Genomic DNA, 16,714 nt, shown 5'->3' with positions numbered 1-16,714 from the left:
CTGCCTCTCGCAACAGCGTGCGGCCTCGACACTACAACTCCCAGCGTGCCTCGGGGCAGCACGGCATTCTGATTGGCTTCACGGCCAAGCCGCTACTCCACTTCCGGTCTGCAGCTCGCAGCCGGGCACAGCACGGCCTCGGGACTACAATTCCCGGCGTGCCGCGAGGCGCGGCGCCGCGCTCTGATTGGCTGCTCCGCCAATACTCAGCCGCTACTTCCGGCCACTTCCGGCCCGGGGCGGCTGTGGGCGGAGCGGGCGGGTTTGAATCGCGGCGCGGTTGCCGCTTCTCTCCTCCCGCTCCGCTTCGCCATGAACTTCTCGGAGCTGTTTAAGCTCACCAGTCTGCTCAGCAGGTTCTCCCCTAACGGCAAGTGCCTGGTGAGTCGAGGCCGTGGCTGCGGGGCCGCTCCCACCCGGCCCGGGCCTGCGGGGAGCGCGGGGCCAGGCCTGAGAATTTGGGCTTGTTCAGCCTGGGGCAGAGAAGGATCTAAGGAGACCTTAGAGCAGCTTCCAGTACGGAAAGGGGTTCCAGGAAAGCTGGGGAGGGGCTCTTGATCACGGAGTGCAGGGATAGAATAAAGGGAATAGTTTTAATCTGAAAGAGGAGAGATTGAGATGAGATTTTAGGGAGAAATGTTTTGCTGTTCAGGTGGTGAGGCCCTGGCCCAGGTTGCCCAGAGCAGTGGTGGCTGCCCCATCCCTGGAGGGGTTCCAGGCCAGGTTGGATGGGGCTTGGAGCCCCTGATCCCATGGGAGGTGTCCCTGCCCATGGCAGGGGGTGGAACTGGAGGGGCTTAGAGGTCTCTTCCAACCCAAAGCATTTTGTGATTTTTTTTTTTTTTTAAAGTAGAATTAGTTAGCCAGCAGTGGAAGAATGAATGAGGACTCTTTTTAGTCCTAGGATGTTACTCTTCCCTCCTGGTTTAACTGTTTTTGCTGTAGTTTGCAGTAGTGCCTTTTAAGCCGTTCTGGAATCTAGGCTCACAGTTGTGTCTGCAGCTCTTTAAGACAGCGGCAGCGTGGTGTTTCAGAGTTGTGTCTCTCTAGTCCTGTTGAATGAGGACTCTCTTTATTCCTATAATTCCCCCTTCCCTCCTGGTTTAACTAGTTCTCGTCTAGTGTGTACTAGCTCACATCATACCTCTCTGAAATCCAGACTCCCAGTGGGTCTGCATCCCATCAGGACAGCTTTTTGTCCCAACATGGCCAAAATCTCAGCTTTCGAGCCCGGTGTTGATGTGCCAGCTCAGTTTGGGTGTTGTTCCTGCGCAGGCTTCATGCGTGCAGTACCGTTTGGTGGTTCGGGATGTCAGCACCCTCCAGGTCCTGCAGCTGTACACTTGCTTGGATCAAATCCAGCACATAGAGTGGTCGTCTGATTCCCTGTTCATTTTGTGTGCAATGTACAAGCGAGGGATTGTCCAGGTAAGGACACAAGCAGGACAGAATGTTTCCTACTGGAATTTTGTGTGTTGTGAATGAGAGCAGGCAGTCGTTCAACACTTCTGCTAAACTGACTGATGTTGTTATTGATAACACACGGTTTGAGGATAACCCAACATGCTGTTATTTTTAAAACCATGACAAACATCTAGTTTGAAAAAAAAGTTTAACGTAAATATATTTATCAAAACACTTCAAAGCCGGAGATTCTCTCACTGGTTTCTTAGTTCAGTAGGACATAAATGCATGCAAACTTGTTAAATGGACTAAAACTGTTTTTTAAATGTTGGATGTTCAGAATTTTTGTCACAGGAAAAAAAAAAAATCTGATTTGTATTAACACGCGGAGGTGTGGGGCTTACTTTTGTAGTGGGATCCAGCGCCAGTCCTTCATAGCCAGAAGCTTTCGGAGGCTTCCTGACCTCTCTGGTATGCGACGCGGGAACCTCTTCTCAGCAGTAGCATACACTCGTAAGCGGAGCTGTGGATGAGCCGTTTGTTCAGCGTGCAGTCTGGTTTCCTCTCTGCCCTAGGTCTGGTCCTTGGAGCAGCCCGACTGGCACTGTAAGATCGACGAGGGCTCGGCAGGATTGGTGGCTTCATGCTGGAGTCCGGATGGTCGTCACATTCTCAACACAACCGAGTTCCATGTAAGTGTGAAGTCACGATGACTCTTGATGGTATCAGATGTTACCGTCTGCTTTTTGCCACTTAAAATAACCTAAAGCTCTTAAAGCTGCAGTGGGTGTAAAGAATGCGGATATAGTTCTCCTATATTCACACATGCGATCAAGGATCATTCCAGTTTAGATGTTGGTTATTCTGTTAACACTTTATCCTCTTGCTTGTTGTGATAAGATAGAAAATGGGCACTTAGCTTTGGAGGTAAAATTATGCGTTTGAGAGAAGCGTAGGGATAGCTGGCATTCATCAAAGCAATTTTAGGAATCAAATGTGGTGTTTTAGCTCAGGGAAGGCTCAGGATTTCTAGCAAAAAAACCCCAAGCCATAGACCTTTAAGTGGCTGTGAAATTAAAAAAATAGTTTTAGGTTTATTGAACTCTGAGATGGGATTTAGATCCTGGAAATACTATCATGATTGTTTGATTTTACATGTTTTTCAAGTGTTGGGGTCAGGCTGCTGTGGGTAGAACCACCTGCAGAAGTGAAATTAAACCACCTGTAAATGCTTATTTATAAGAGCTGTGTTCTAGAGCCCGTACTAAAAGAGAATACCAATCTGTTTGTGGATGCTGGGCATGGGGCTCGTGGGAAGGACTGTGGAAGTTAAACTCTCTACCCTTATGGCCTTCGGATTAGAGCTGGGAAGTTGTTATTCAGTATAATGGTGAACATTCAGAAAATAGGGGAGAACTACATGCAAGGCACTTTTCTCTTGGCTGTATTTACTCTTATCAAAGGTGTAGGTGGATTTTAGATGAGAGCTTATTGTGTCGTAATCCTTGCTAACACCAAGTTCAAATGTTACATTGCAAAATCGTTCCTTTTTTTTGTGTGTAAATCCCTATGTCAGTGGAATATGGATGGGGGAATTTGTTGTCCTCTCAAGGGAACTGGTGCGGCTACAGTGTGGTTCCTGGTGCACACGTGGCAGAGTTCCCTGACCAGGATGTTTAGTGCTTACTGGGGTAGAGAGTTTCTGGCTATAAAGCAGTCTTTTTTTCCATTCTCCTGCCTCTTTAGATGGTGAGTTATGAGGAGAGATGAATTTAGGCCTTAGCTTTTCCAGGAATGGATCACCCTGATGGCGATTAGAATGAAAAAATGAGCCCAGAATTCCCAGGTGAAGCCGTACCTGGTGGTCAGGCAGGAGCGCCGTGGTTGGAAACCCACACTGAGGGCTGGGGCTGTGTGCTGCGAGCGAGTATCTCATGGCATGCGTGTGTGGGGGTGGACTAGTGAGTATTTGTTGCCTCCCAACAGAACTTGGTTTGACCTTAGTGGATTTCATTAAGCCTTTGCCAAGTTGGCATCTGTGTTGGGATAGGCTTTCTTTCCAGCTGTAAGCAGGTTGCTAAATTAGCTTTTGTCGGACAGCTGCCTGGGTTGTGCTGGTGTCTGTGTGGTGTTTACTCTCCCTCTGCTAAATCCATAGTCTGGGTGGACAGACGTGCGTGGTGCTCAAGACAGAAACTGTCCGGATACTTAATATTGGAGTGAAAAGGGGTCAGAATAGCTGCAAGTTGATTTTCCAGCACCTGGTTGTTTATACTGAGCTAGAGTACGGTTCTGTTGGGAAAAACAGGAGCTTTGGAGGAAATTTAAGTACTTTTTTTCCCCTCATTTAACCAGTAAAGAGCAAATCTAAATTAGTTAGAAAATCACCTTCTGAGAGGCTGCTGCACAAAGTCTGCCTGGAATCTGAAAAAGCTGGAGCACCGTGTTAATTCTACCGATTCCTGCAGTGCACCGGGAGGCAGCTTGTCCTGTAGCAATCGTTTGTTACTGATTTTTGTGGTGCGTGCTTCCTCTCTTGCTGAAATCTGCTCTGTGAGGTGGTTCTGCATGCCTGCAGTGCATGACGCAGGAAGCTGATTGCCGGAGGATTCTGTGTTATCGGTGTCTCCTGTGCAAGCCTTACCAGGTGTCCATCCTCTTACAGCGCTGCTGGTCCACCTGATCGCAGGCACTTGTAGAGTTTGAACAAGAGCTGCAGGTAAAAGATGTGGAGAGAGCAAATAGATCCGCTGCTTCCTCATTACTTACGTTTTATGATAATGCTGCTGGTCTTCAGGCTCTTTGTTCCCAAGTGTTTCTTTTAAGAGCCACACTTACAAACCACATGTGTTATTCTTTTTCTAGTTCTGGGTTAGGTCCAGAGCACTAAGGAGCCTCTTTCCAACTGCAGTAGCAGGGAAAAGAAGTGTAGGTTTGTGTGTATTGGAGCTAATCCTTAGTAACTGTAAATGGCTGCGTTGGCTGAAAAATGCTTTCTGTCGAGGAATGTGCTCTGAATAATCTTCTGAAATCCGGTGCTGACAGACGCTGCTATGTAAGGAGGCCCTGTGACCCAGTCAAGTCTGGGACAAAAGTTGACAGTCATTTGAGATGCAAGGTTGTTTAAAAGTGTGTCTTTATCTGTTGAAAATTGCCAGTCTTACACCTGCCTGTAGCTGTCAACATTGGGACACGGTCCTGAACCCAGCGCTGGAGACTGTTTATCACGTTACCATCTAAATACTTTTTATTTCTCAGCTGTTTTTGGGCTATTTTAAAAATGCTGCTGCTTTTGGTTTGGTTTTCCACTGCAAAACAACAGCTGAAAACTTCTCAGACACCATTATCATTAGGATTTGGGTTTGACAACTCCACTTAATCTAAAGAGAAAGTGCCCCTCAGAATGATCTGGGAAGAAGCACCTGCTGCAGATGTAATTGACCACGGTCTGTTCTGCTGTAAGAGCAATTGTCCATTCCCCACAGAGTCTCTGAGAAAAGCGAATAAGAGCAATGCAATTTATGTTGATTTTTGAAGTGTTTGACTTAGTTTTTTTCCACCCTCTGCAGTTTGTTTCTCTCTCTGTCATGTCTGCTAGCTGTGACATAATTTTTCTTGGACTGGTTTACGTTGGCAGCTTGGGTGTGTTTTTGGAATGATGTTTCTGTTCCAGCTGGAAGTAGGAAGGTTCTCCCTTTTTGTCACCATTCCATGATTCTATGATGCACAAATAGAGCAACTGAAAAGAATCCTCATTTCGGTAATCAAAATGGTTTTCTTTTACATGTTTCTAACACCAGGCTAAAACTTTAGATTGTGTTGTGTGACTTGGGTGATTGCAATGAAGTTATGGCAGATCACATATATAGTCTCTGACTCACATTGTGCTTTTCCTGTAGCAGACTGCAGCCTTTTCAGGAGGGAGAGGTACTGGAGTTGAGAGGATCTTATTGGTTGTTACAGGTGTGTTGTGACTGGTGTAGAATCATGGAATGGTTTGGGCTGGAAGGGACCTCAAAGCCCAGCCAGTTCCACCTCCTGCCATGGGCAGGGACACCTCCCACTGGCTCAGGGGCTCCAAGCCCCATCCAACCCGGCCTTGAACCTCTCCAGGGATGGGGCAGTCACGGCTGCTCTGGGCAACCTGGGCCAGGACCTCCCCATCCTTACAGGAAAATATTTCTTCCTAAGGTCTCATCTTAATCTCCACTCTTTAAGCTTAAAGCCGTTCTCTCTCATTCTATCCCTGCACTCACTGAGCCCCTCCACAGCTTTCACATACGCAGATGTAGGTGTAGATAGAGTATGATGGTGAAGAGCTTTGGTTATCAAAGGGCTGTATGGACCAGGATGATAACAGGTCTTGTGTTGGAAGTTGTATTTTGTAGGGTGTTCTGTAGAGGGGTGCGAACTTCCCCTGAGGCGCGTTGATTGTGTTCTGCAGTCTCGCCTCAGTTCTGCAAAGGCATTATTACTATTTTCACCGTACGTGCTCAAAATGAGCTGTTAGGGGGTGTGAAGCAACACAACGCTGCTCCAACAACGGCAGTGTTTAATGTTGCTGAAGCTTTCCGTGATGGTGAAGTGCGTCCTCAGCAGTTAAATGCAACATGGCAAGAATGAACAAGGAAGTTGTTTGTATCTTCTCTGGGGTTTGTAAAACCTGACCCTTTTGGAGCAGGTTCTGTCTGAGCAGCAGAGGGCTGCACGCAAGGATGGAGTGGAGATGGATGCAGAAAGACTTGTGAAGTGGGAGGTGTACTGCCTTTTCTCTTCTGTGTGGAGTCCTGGGCAAGGCAGAGGTGACAGTAGGAGCTCTGCACATGATGTGCCGTTTTTCACCTCCAGATGTTTCCCTTTTCTGACATCCTTGAGCTCGATGGGAGCAGTAAGGTTGTGCCATGTTCTGAGGCTCTCAGCCAGCCTGCGTGGTCCAGGGTGGAAGCAGGCCAGGTGAGCCGAGTGTGAGGCCAAGTAGCAGCACAAATGTAAACTGGGATGCCTTTGTCAGGAGAAATTGTGACCTGGGCCTCAGCATCCAAAGCTTGCAGCTGCTAAGCTCGTATTAAGTGGCTGCAGAATGTGTGCTGTGTACGCTGCGTGTTTTGGTCGAGAGAGGAACAGCAGTGAGCACATTTAACGCTGCAGTTAATAGGAGCAAGCAGCATATCGCTGTTGCAGTTGCTGTAGAAGAATGTGAGTAGGCACTGTGTTGGTATTTTTAAAGTAAATCTTGCCTGAGGAGCAGCCTAACAATGCGATATTTTTGTGTGTCCGGAAGTGAGCAGTCGCAGTGATAAAACTTGATTAATGTTGTTTGTCTGATAGATTCCTCTAGGACCTGCTACCCTTAACACTGGTACTACATATGTTTGGATGTGTTTTCTTACCCATAAAATAAAGGAAGAGAGTCATAACCACTGCATTAAATAGTGGTCCAATACCTTTTCTAACCTGGGACCAAAGCAGACTGGAATCTGACCCGGCCTTGCTGTTTTCCTGTAGTGAATTGAAAATCCCTGTATTTGAGTTGTCTCTCCAAATCTCAGTTTTTTTCTGTAGATAAATCAGCAGCAGCAGGGAGAACAGCTCGCACAGTTCATTTGCTGTGGGACTCCACATCTCTGAAGGCAGCAGCGTTTTTCAGATTTCCTTAACTTGGTTTGAGCACCATGTCAGTTAAATTGTGCTTTCTAGTGAAAATGATAATGTCAGTGCTGAAAAAACCCTCCAAGTCCTGTTGCACTGCACAATCTATGACATTGCCAGGTAGAACGGTTAAATAGACTGCCACCTCAGAGTCATTTGTCACCATTGAACGGTAGCAATTACTTCAGAGAAGGAAAATGTGTGTCGTAACAACCGTGAAGCAGGGGTAGCAGAAATTTCCTCCCTGGGCTGCTGGCAATCAGTCTGTCTGATGTAGGAAAGTGTTAAGAAGGTGGACAGTGCTGAGGTTTTACTGATAGGATGGATCAGAAGTGCTCTTGTTGTCTGTAGTTCAGTGAAAAGTAGCTTTGTGACTGGAGTGCTTTGCTGCAAAAATAGTTTCACCTGTGCCTCTCCTGGAATCTCCTACCTTGGCACAATGAGATGTAGGAAAACAGAAGAAAACACTTACCCTGGAAACATCCCTTGCTCCAGATATAAACACCGAGATTCACGTGCTGCACTGCTTAATGCACACATGTCTGGTGCTGCTGCTGTTGCTAAGGGTAGGAAGTATTTGTTTTTAATTGAATAATCTGCAGATGGCAACGCGGAGCTTCCAGAATGCAGGCTGTGACCTTGAGCTGCAGGGAGGCTCCTTTGGCAGCTGGCTGCCTTCTCCACAGTTCTTGTGGTTTATGGATGCACAGGCCTCCAGAAATACCCCAAACTAGATGTTTTGTGCCTTGCTCTGCATACCAGCTTTTGATTCTTCTCAAACACTTTCAGTAATTCCGTAACATTGCCTCCTTGTGGGTAGATGAGATGGAAAGAGCAAAATGGGAATTTGCTGTCGAAGCCGACTTGTCTAAAAGCTGACAAATACAGCACAATTTTCATACTTATTAGCCTCATCCCAAGAGAAACAATCTTCTGAAGGAGCTCTAAGGTCTCATCCATTCATCAATGCAAGAAACTTCTCATCTCTTCCAGATTCTGTGATGAAACTTTTTTCAACAGGAAGGTGTCTGAGTGGGATACACTGGCAGTCATGTAGCGAGAGTCATGCCAATATCAGTAACATTAATGGTACTGGGGAGCTTTTCTCCATATTGGTGTTCTGTCTCTCTCATACCCCTCTAGAGTTTTCAGAAGGGTGCTCTGTTCATTTGGAATTGATAACCCTGCTGACTGACAGTAGGTGGGACATAATTCCAGGCAGTTGCTTCCTAGGGCTTTGAGTTTGAGCTACACAAAATAGCTGCAAAGTTTAATTAACCATGGAAGCTATATTGATCTACTTTTGCTCCTGAAATGGGTTTATGGGTTTCTATTTACGTTTTTTTATCTACAAAGATAAACAAATACTTCCTTGTCTCTCTGTCAGCTGCGGATAACTGTGTGGTCCCTGTGCACCAAATCAGTCTCTTACATCAAGTATCCTAAAGCCTGTCAGCAGGGTAAGTGTCACAGATCCAAGATGTGGATGGTGTTCTTTAGCAGGACAGGAAGGGGAAAGTGAATTTGCTGTGTAATAGTGAAAGGTGTGTTTGGGAACAGGCTCTGGCATCCTTCCTGCTGAGGGGTCAGCTCCCCCGTGAGCGCACATCTCCGATCTCCATACCTGTGTGGAAGTGCACCAAGACAGGTGCTGGGACTGTTGTATTCCTGCTGTGACTGAAGGATTGCATCCCATCTATGTGCCTGTTCTTCAAACATGTGGCTTTCTGTTGTGTTCACGTTTGAGGGGTCCTTGAAGACATTACATTAAGTTACAAAGAATACTAATCCAAAGTGGTATTTGTCGTCTCTTACACAAGAAAAGTTTGGAAAGCGAAGCCCCTGTAAGGACTGTCCAGCCACGTGGCTGTGGATAGCAGATCCCTGCCTGGGGCTGGTACATCCCATATGTGATAAAGACAATGATGTATTGGATATAAAATAAGTGTGGAAGAGGACCAATGCCTGGAAGTTGGTGGAGCGCCAGCGGCTGTGTAACTGATCCATTTAGCCAGACTGAACAAGCTGTCTGTTTGAAACCTGTGGCATTTATATCACAGCCGTCTGTCAGTGATCAAACATGGGTTTTGAAGCACGCTGGAGTTGTGCAGTAGCTGTGAAGCTGGATCATTAGCAGTAACACATTCGGGGTTCAAGAATTACCAACACACAGCAAATGATTAAAACTATGCATTGCCTCAATTAATGTGATCTTCTGTGAATATGCTTTTCCTTCTCTTTTTACTTCCCCTTTGAGTTGGGAGTAACTGCTTTTCATTGAAGAATTGTCAGCTCTTCTGTCTCACTTTCTCTCTTTTTGTTGTTAATTAACTTTGTCTCTTCGGCAGGGATAGCTTTCACCAAGGATGGCCGCTATATGGCAGTCGCAGAAAGACGCGACTGCAAGGACTTTGTTAGCATCTTTGTGTGCAGCGACTGGCAGCTGCTAAGGGTGAGTTACGTCCTTGACTTCTGCCGCCTGTGCGTAGGCTACCAGCACACGCTGCTTTAAACTCGGTCACTTTGGCTGTCTGGCTTTAGACTTGCCAGGGCATTTTCTCTCTAGTGTCTGGCTCTTCCTTGGCCTGCAGGCACGCTTCTGTAGCCGCCTTCTGCTCAGGAGGCCGGTGGGTGCCATATATGTGCCTAAGGAACATCTGATGGAATGCAAAGCTCACCTTTAGATTCTTGCATGAGCTTATTTACGGTAAACTGTGCTATGTTAATAATAATGAAAGCATCAAATGCTTGATAAAGAGATCATTTGGAATGTAGGATTTCAATTGTCCTATTTTCTGTTCAACGAGATGAGTCTGCGAAGGATGATGCGCACTAGTGTGTTTGGGAGGACCAAATGGATTTAAGAACTTAAACCCCAATCAGAACTAGCCCATAGCTAGTGCCACCTCTGGCTCAGGAATTCTGAGTCTCATTAGAGACAGGAAGATTTGGGAAATGCTGCTAAATGCTTGTCATGTTCCTGAGTTCTTCCCTAATGATCCTGTACTGGACTTTCTGAGGCAAGGAGTGAAGATAGCTAAATTTCTCCTCTGATTCAGTGTAACTACTTTTATTTTCTTATGAAGTGCTGTTAATTTTAAGCTACAGCAGCTTTTTGCCTTTTCTGTAAACGAAACCAAAGAAACAGTGAGCACAGAACACTTACAAAGGGAAATATTTATGTTTTTACGGTAGCATAAAAGAGGCTCTTGCACAACTGTAGTAGCCTCTCAAATGATAAAGCTGAGGGTTATGGCAACACTATTTGTTAGAATAATACTTCAAGTGGTTTTTTTTTTCCTCTTTTGGGCAGCATTTTGACACTGAAACGCAAGATCTCTTTGGGATCGAATGGGCTCCTAATGGCTGTGTCCTGGCAGTGTGGGACACGTGTCTGGAGGTAGGAGGAAAAAGCAGGTGGTGTTCTTGGAGAGTTCAAGTTGCTTTGTAGCTTTCTTTCTAATTTATTTTGAAAACAAAAAAAAAATGCTTGTAAACATTGAGCAGATGCTACTGAAATAATGAAATAGTGATGAAAGAGTTGTTCTGTAAGGCTCTTTTACCATTTTACTTTACTCCGCGCAGGAATTCTACAGTTAAGTAAAAGTACTCATCCAGAAGTTAGCTAGGAATATATAAACCGCTGTCCCTTCTGCTCTGAGTAGGTGAACTTCTGGTGTCCTCCTGTGGCCATAAAGTTATGGGCAGCGTAGTCAAAGTCAGTAGCTCTGGGCACGGGAACAGTTGTAATGGCCCAGGTCAAAGGGCTCACAGAGGCTGAAGGTGCTTGAGAAGCCTCTGTAATGACATCTGCTGCTGCTGTTGGGATGTTGGGCTGGACGAGCCACTGCTCAGGCCTCGTGGGGCGTTTGTGCTCCTGGGGACAGTCTGGACATGTTCTGAAAGTGCCAAACTGGCAGCCGAGAGTCTCTTGTCTCAAATCACAGATAAAGGACCATGCCCTTTGTATTTAACTTCCTGCATTTTAAGCAGAGGGAGTTTAGAAGGAATGGTTTTGCCTATCCATGGCTTTTAACAATATTGGTGGACTCTAGAATTAATCTCTCTGTGTTTCAGTATAAAATCCTGCTGTACTCCCTCGATGGCCGACTATTGTCCACTTATCGGGCTTATGAATGGTCGCTAGGGATAAAATCGATCGCCTGGAGCCCCAGCAGTCAATTTCTGGCAATTGGCAGCTATGATGAAAAGGTAAAAAGTGGGTTTATTTTCGCTGTTTTATCTAAACTGTTTGTCGAACTTTGTCATAACAGCTTTGTCTTGCCCTTTTTTTTTTGACTCAGGTGCGTATCTTGAACCATGTAACGTGGAAAAAGATCACGGAGTTTGAGCACCCAACAACAATTGCCAACACCAAGACCGTAAGTACGGAACCAAAACAATCATCAACAGTGGTTGGATGCTGCTGCTGCTTGTGTCTGAAAGGTGCCAGTAAATACATTCCATTCTGGAGACCTTGCTTTTCCCTTCCTCCTGTGTAAATAGGGCTTGGGGAATTGCATGAGAATTTGGGGATGTAGGAAAAGTACAGGAATCCTTTCAAGTCTAATGGAGTACACACGCATGATCCTCTCAGCTTGAGCACGGATAGATTCTCAGGTGGCTTCTGTCATCTGCCGGGGTATTTTGACATGATTGTGTTACAGATTTGGGTATGCAGATGATGGGAAACCGAACATGAGAGGTTTTTCTCAGCTTTATACAATTCGTGACAGCCTTTGAAGTGGATTGTGATCAGATTTACGTCTTGTATGTACAGGCTCACCCAGCTCACCTAGAGCATTTCCCGTCAATGTCTGTCATCGTTTGTTTTTATCCTTGCGTACATGCATATGCAAGGCCCAACAGATTCTGGGCAGCTGGCAGCAGGCAGACAACTGCAACTTTTGTTCCAAAAATCACAAACTGTTCTCATCTGCCAAAGTAAAAAGAACAAACAGTGCAGCGGCGCTGTGTGCTGCTGCAGAGGAGGGACTGCTCTTGCGTCAGGACAGATATCCCACAAGACTTCACATAGGTAGACCATAAGTTTGCAATATTCACGTGATCTGTGGTGATGCCTCTTACCCACACGCAAGACATGAGCCATTAAATGCACCTCAGCAAAACGTATGGCTGAAAAACGCCTGTGTTTCTTGTTAGGTGTGAAATATAAAATGGAAAACAAATTGAAATAGCTCTGATAATCTCTGCTATACAGAAAGGAACCACGGTTGGTGCTTTTTATCCCGATGCTTCTATTTGGGATCAGTATGGTGTAGGAATTCAATTAAAATAGTTCTGGTGTTTCCTTCTGCAATGTTGCACTTTGGATTTATTTATGAGAGTACTTGATTAAAGGTTTTACTTGCAAAAATGATTTCTCTGTTCCCACATGATGAAGGTCATGTATTGTACTGCCAGCTTTAGCTCTTGGAAATGAGGGGCACTCTGGCAGATTCATTCTCTGTAGACCTCAAGGTTCATTTATTTCTCACGGGAGTTTTTCTGGTCGTGGTTACAAATGATCGAGTGCTGATTTTTGGTCTTTGCCTGCTGAATCCCTTTCCTCCCCTGACGAACATGGGGATGTGGAGGGATAATACACTTGGAAAGGAGTCCATGAGATGTGGAGGTTTTGATAATGGCCAGTGTTCAAATTCTGAGGCCCTTTTGTAGAACTCTCACTTGTTTCTTTGTAGATTGTGTATAAGGAAGTGGAGAAATCCCCATCTGCAGAAACTGAGACACTTTCCTTCCCTCCATCAAGAGCATCGGCGAGTTCTTGGTTCAGCATGCAGAGTAAATGTAAGCCAAAGTTTACTAAAATGAGACACTCGAGTTTGCTGTGTGAAGTCTTTCTCTAAGCAAACATTTATAGGCAAGCTCTGCCTTTTTGACGTTGGGCTGGATCCTCCGGACACTGTGCTCGAGGCTCCTGGTTAACTGGAGAGCTCCAAGGGCAGCGAGCACCCCACTAGAGGGGATGCCGTCTGCGTGTGGGGTTGAAGGAGGCAGTTAAGGACTGCTGGGATGTTATAGAAAAGAGCTGTAGGTGCAGAAATAGCAGCCAGGTCTCGGCCTTGGAGTTGGGGCAAAAGTTGTCTTGCCACTGTGTGGATTCTTTCTGATTTGTTCAATCTGTGCAAAGGTATTTTGTGACTTAGTTTACCTGGTGCAGGTAATTGCAATAGTTCGTCTGGTTCTGGCAATTAAGAATGTTATCATAGTGTGTGGCCTATCCAGTAATTAAAAACCCTATTAATCAGAAGGTGTCCTACTGCCTGTTTAGGATATTAATTAATTAATTAGGAATTAATTCAGTAGGTATGAGGCTATGCAAAAAAAAAAAAGCAGAGTGTGACAAAGCCCTTTTGTCTAGGAAGCTGCAGTCCTAGAGGTGCTTTAAACTTGCCTCAGACAACAGGCTTTGAGGTGTTAAGGGTGTGGCAGACAATGAGTGATCAGTACCTTTTTCACTTTCTCACTGTTTGTGCCACTGTAAATCCCCTTTGTTTTGCGTTGGCGTTTGAAATACTGGTTAAAAAGCAGTAGATGATTTGATCTTTCCTTTTTTTCGTAGTTTAATCTCAGACTTGCCTGGATTTCCAGCCTTTCTTTTTGTGTAGAAGGGCGGGAGCGGTAAGCTGTTATATGAAAATGTAATGTCTTAAAACAGTTGAAGATTTTAATTGGAATGTGTTGGAAATGAGTAAAATTGTGGTCCTGTCCTGTAAAATACTTAGGAAGTGAGTGGGATTTTTAATGGTTGGGATATAAATATTTTGCTCATTCAGGTTTGTGTAGTGAAGTCCTTTTATTTCATATTCCAGATGACATTTCCCAGGTGCCAGTTTCTTTACACCACATCAAACCAGTTGCTGACAGGGCGAATCCCAAAATAGGAGTTGGGATGTTGGCATTCAGTGCAGATAACTGTTTCCTGGCAACCAAAAATGGTGAGTTCCTGCTGCCCTGTGTTAAAGGAGAGACCTGGTCATCGCTTGGGGTGTGTTTTTCCTCTAAGAAATGAGGCTGATTGGTGAGGTGTTCTGCACTGTGGGAAGACTCGTGGCCCTGTTAAAAATCATCTCTCTTGTGCAAACACGTGACTACAGGGGAAACTCGGTGTGTGTAAAGAAAAAACTGTGAGCTGCCAGAACTGCTTCTCAGCGCACTGACTCAGTCTTGCCTTTGTATTTAATGGGAACAGTTTGCTATTGTGTTTCTTCAAATGTGTGTGAGCTCCCTCTCTTAGAAAATGAAGTGCACAAACCCTTCCTCCTCTACTGACAGCAATTGTCTCAAAAGGTGCAGGTCCTCACGACCTGTAGCAGCAGGGCTTTCGGTTACCTCAAACAGCCAAAGTAATGGAATTAACATTTAATCTTTCTGCTCAGCAGCCCTGAAGGGCTGTTTGTCTGGGTGCAGAAGCTGTGGTTCTGAGGCAAAGCCCATCAACAGCAGCGTAATTGTGATGGATGATTTGAGAGAAGCCAGTGAAGGGCTGGCACACAAACTCAGTCACTGCTTTTATTGTTTTTACAGTTTCTCAAGGTGAAGGTGAAGGTACTGCGTAGCAGAAACCCATCAAGATTAAACCTGTGTGTACCTAAGGGGGTTGTGTCATGTTAGACCTCAATTAATACCCATTTCTTTAAGCAAAACCAATGTGATCTATTTATCTCTCAGGTGTTTGTGATTGCATCTTCCTTTTCTTATAGATAACATTCCGAATGCTGTCTGGATCTGGGACATTCAAAAGTTGAAGCTGTTTGTAGTCCTAGAGCAGCTGTCTGCGATCCAGTCTTTCCAGTGGGATCCACGACAACCTCGCCTTGCTCTGTGCACAGGGAATAGCAAAGTCTACTTGTGGTCCCCAGCAGGATGTGTGTCCGTGCAGGTTCCGATGGAAGGTAAGGCTGTTTCCAGTAACCTCCATCAGTAGCTGCTTATTTACAAACTATTTTTCCACTTATAAATCAGTCTGAACATCTCTTTGTGTTGGAATGACAAGCCTACAAAATCTATGGTTTGTACCTGATGTACAAAGTAACTGTGGGTTTGGGGAGAGTCAGTGATGCAGTATATCCGTACTGGACACAGGGTCTGGGGAAGAGGAGGCTGAGTGGAAACCTCATCGCTTTCTGCAGCTCCCGGAAAGGAGGATGGAGCCAGGCTGGTGTTGGTCTCTTCTCCCAAGTAACAAGAGAGAGGATGAGAGGAAATGGCCTCAAGTTGCACCAGGGGAGGTTTAGACTGGATGTTAGGAAATATTCCTTCACTGAAATACTTGTTGAGCACTGGGAGAGGCTGCCCAGGGCAGTGGTGGAGTCACCATCCTTGGCAGGATTTAAAAGCCATAGAGATGTGGTGCTTAGGGACATGGTTTAGTGGTGGAGTTGGCAGTGTTGGGTTTGTGGTTGGACTTGATCTTTAATGTCTTTTCCAACCTAAACAATTCTGTGATTTATTGGCAAAACAGATTGGCGCGACTGCAGCAGTAACCAAACCAAATGCCTGTGCTAAGGCTCCTGGGGGTGGAGGGTGTTTTTTTGCTATGTCTGTGACTGACTCCAGCTGCCTTTTCCTAGAGGAAGAAGACAGTGTCAGCTCCTTGCTGACAAACCCCAATCTGTCTCTGCAGGTGACTTCCAGATTGTCTCTCTTTCCTGGCACTCTAGTGGAGACTCCATGGCACTCCTGAGCAAGGACAACTTTTGTGTGTGCTACTTAGAAAGAGAAGAGGTGAAATAACATCATTTGCATTAAAAATGCTCACAATTTTGAGAGAGTGAGGAAAGGGGTCGAACCCTATTGCCCAACCAGAAGTTTATCTATTTATAAGTTATTTATTTGAAGGAGTGTACCCGCACTGCAGTGTGTAGACAACTGATATCGAGTGGTATAGCAACTCAAATGTAGAGAATGATGTCTGGATGTCAAGGAAACTTCAGTATTGATGGAGTTGAACTTTCTCTTGAGTGTTGTCAACTGTGAAACCTTATTTTCTAAACTTGTAGCTGCGTGTGTATATAATGTATAGCTGTTATTTAAATTTTATAATGTCCAATAAATATTTTGGTAGTCACTAACTTGGTATGACTCAAACTGCAACCCTGTGCTTCTCCGTTCTGAAGTCTATTTTGTCTTGATGGGATTGTGCAGCCATTTATCCCAGCCCTAGGGAACAGTTATTGGCACACTATAGTGTCCAGCTGATATCTAAGTCTTCTCCAAAATAATAGATTTTTCTGGTTTACTAGAGTTAAATGTTGTAGCAGCACATCAGTAAGATGCTTCTGAGTAGATCAATTACCGTAAAAGCAAAACAAGTTCTTTGTTCAGAAAGGAAATGAAGTAATTTGTAATAGTTTTGCTTTTCCAGACAGAGCTGTTAACAGGTGGCTGTGCCGCGTCTCCCATGGGTTTGTTATACTGAGTCTTCACAAGAAGGATCATAAGTGATAGTTTAGAGCAATAGATGACGAGGAACTGAAATGGGGGCTTCTGACCCAACCATCTGGTGCCAAACTGAAGCGGTTTGTTCAGCAGGGAAGGAGCAGTTGGACTGTCCTTTAACTTTCCCCTGAGCCACCAGCCACTGTGCTCTCCACAGGGAGTAAGCCTGTTGTTAGGAATTTATTGGATATTTTTCTTT

General features: G+C 45.2%; 1 protein-coding gene across 2 annotated transcripts; it reads left to right on the top strand.

Annotated features, from left to right (window-relative positions):
• Positions 1–219: 219 nt before the first annotated feature.
• Positions 220–16,654, top strand: WRAP73 (WD repeat containing, antisense to TP73). Of its 2 annotated transcripts, XM_009561566.2 has the most exons (12): positions 221–381; positions 1,276–1,428; positions 1,980–2,096; positions 8,441–8,513; positions 9,402–9,505; positions 10,367–10,453; positions 11,131–11,265; positions 11,358–11,435; positions 12,756–12,861; positions 13,887–14,012; positions 14,778–14,969; positions 15,701–16,654. In XM_009561566.2, the coding sequence occupies exons 1-12, from the start codon at positions 313–315 to the stop codon at positions 15,808–15,810; spliced, it is 1,350 nt and encodes a 449-aa protein (XP_009559861.2). In that variant the 5' UTR covers positions 221–312; the 3' UTR covers positions 15,811–16,654. The 2 variants fall into 2 exon arrangements, with proteins under 2 accessions (XP_053941559.1, XP_009559861.2); XM_054085584.1 differs by lacking the exon at positions 1,276–1,428 and having other exon boundaries at positions 220–381.
• Positions 16,655–16,714: the final 60 nt, after the last annotated feature.

This window comes from Cuculus canorus, chromosome 21 (genome assembly GCF_017976375.1).
Source record: "Cuculus canorus isolate bCucCan1 chromosome 21, bCucCan1.pri, whole genome shotgun sequence".
Classification (NCBI taxonomy): Eukaryota; Metazoa; Chordata; class Aves; order Cuculiformes; family Cuculidae; genus Cuculus; species Cuculus canorus.
Note: the sequence above shows the minus strand (reverse complement) of the source record. Positions and strands in the feature narration are given on the sequence as shown.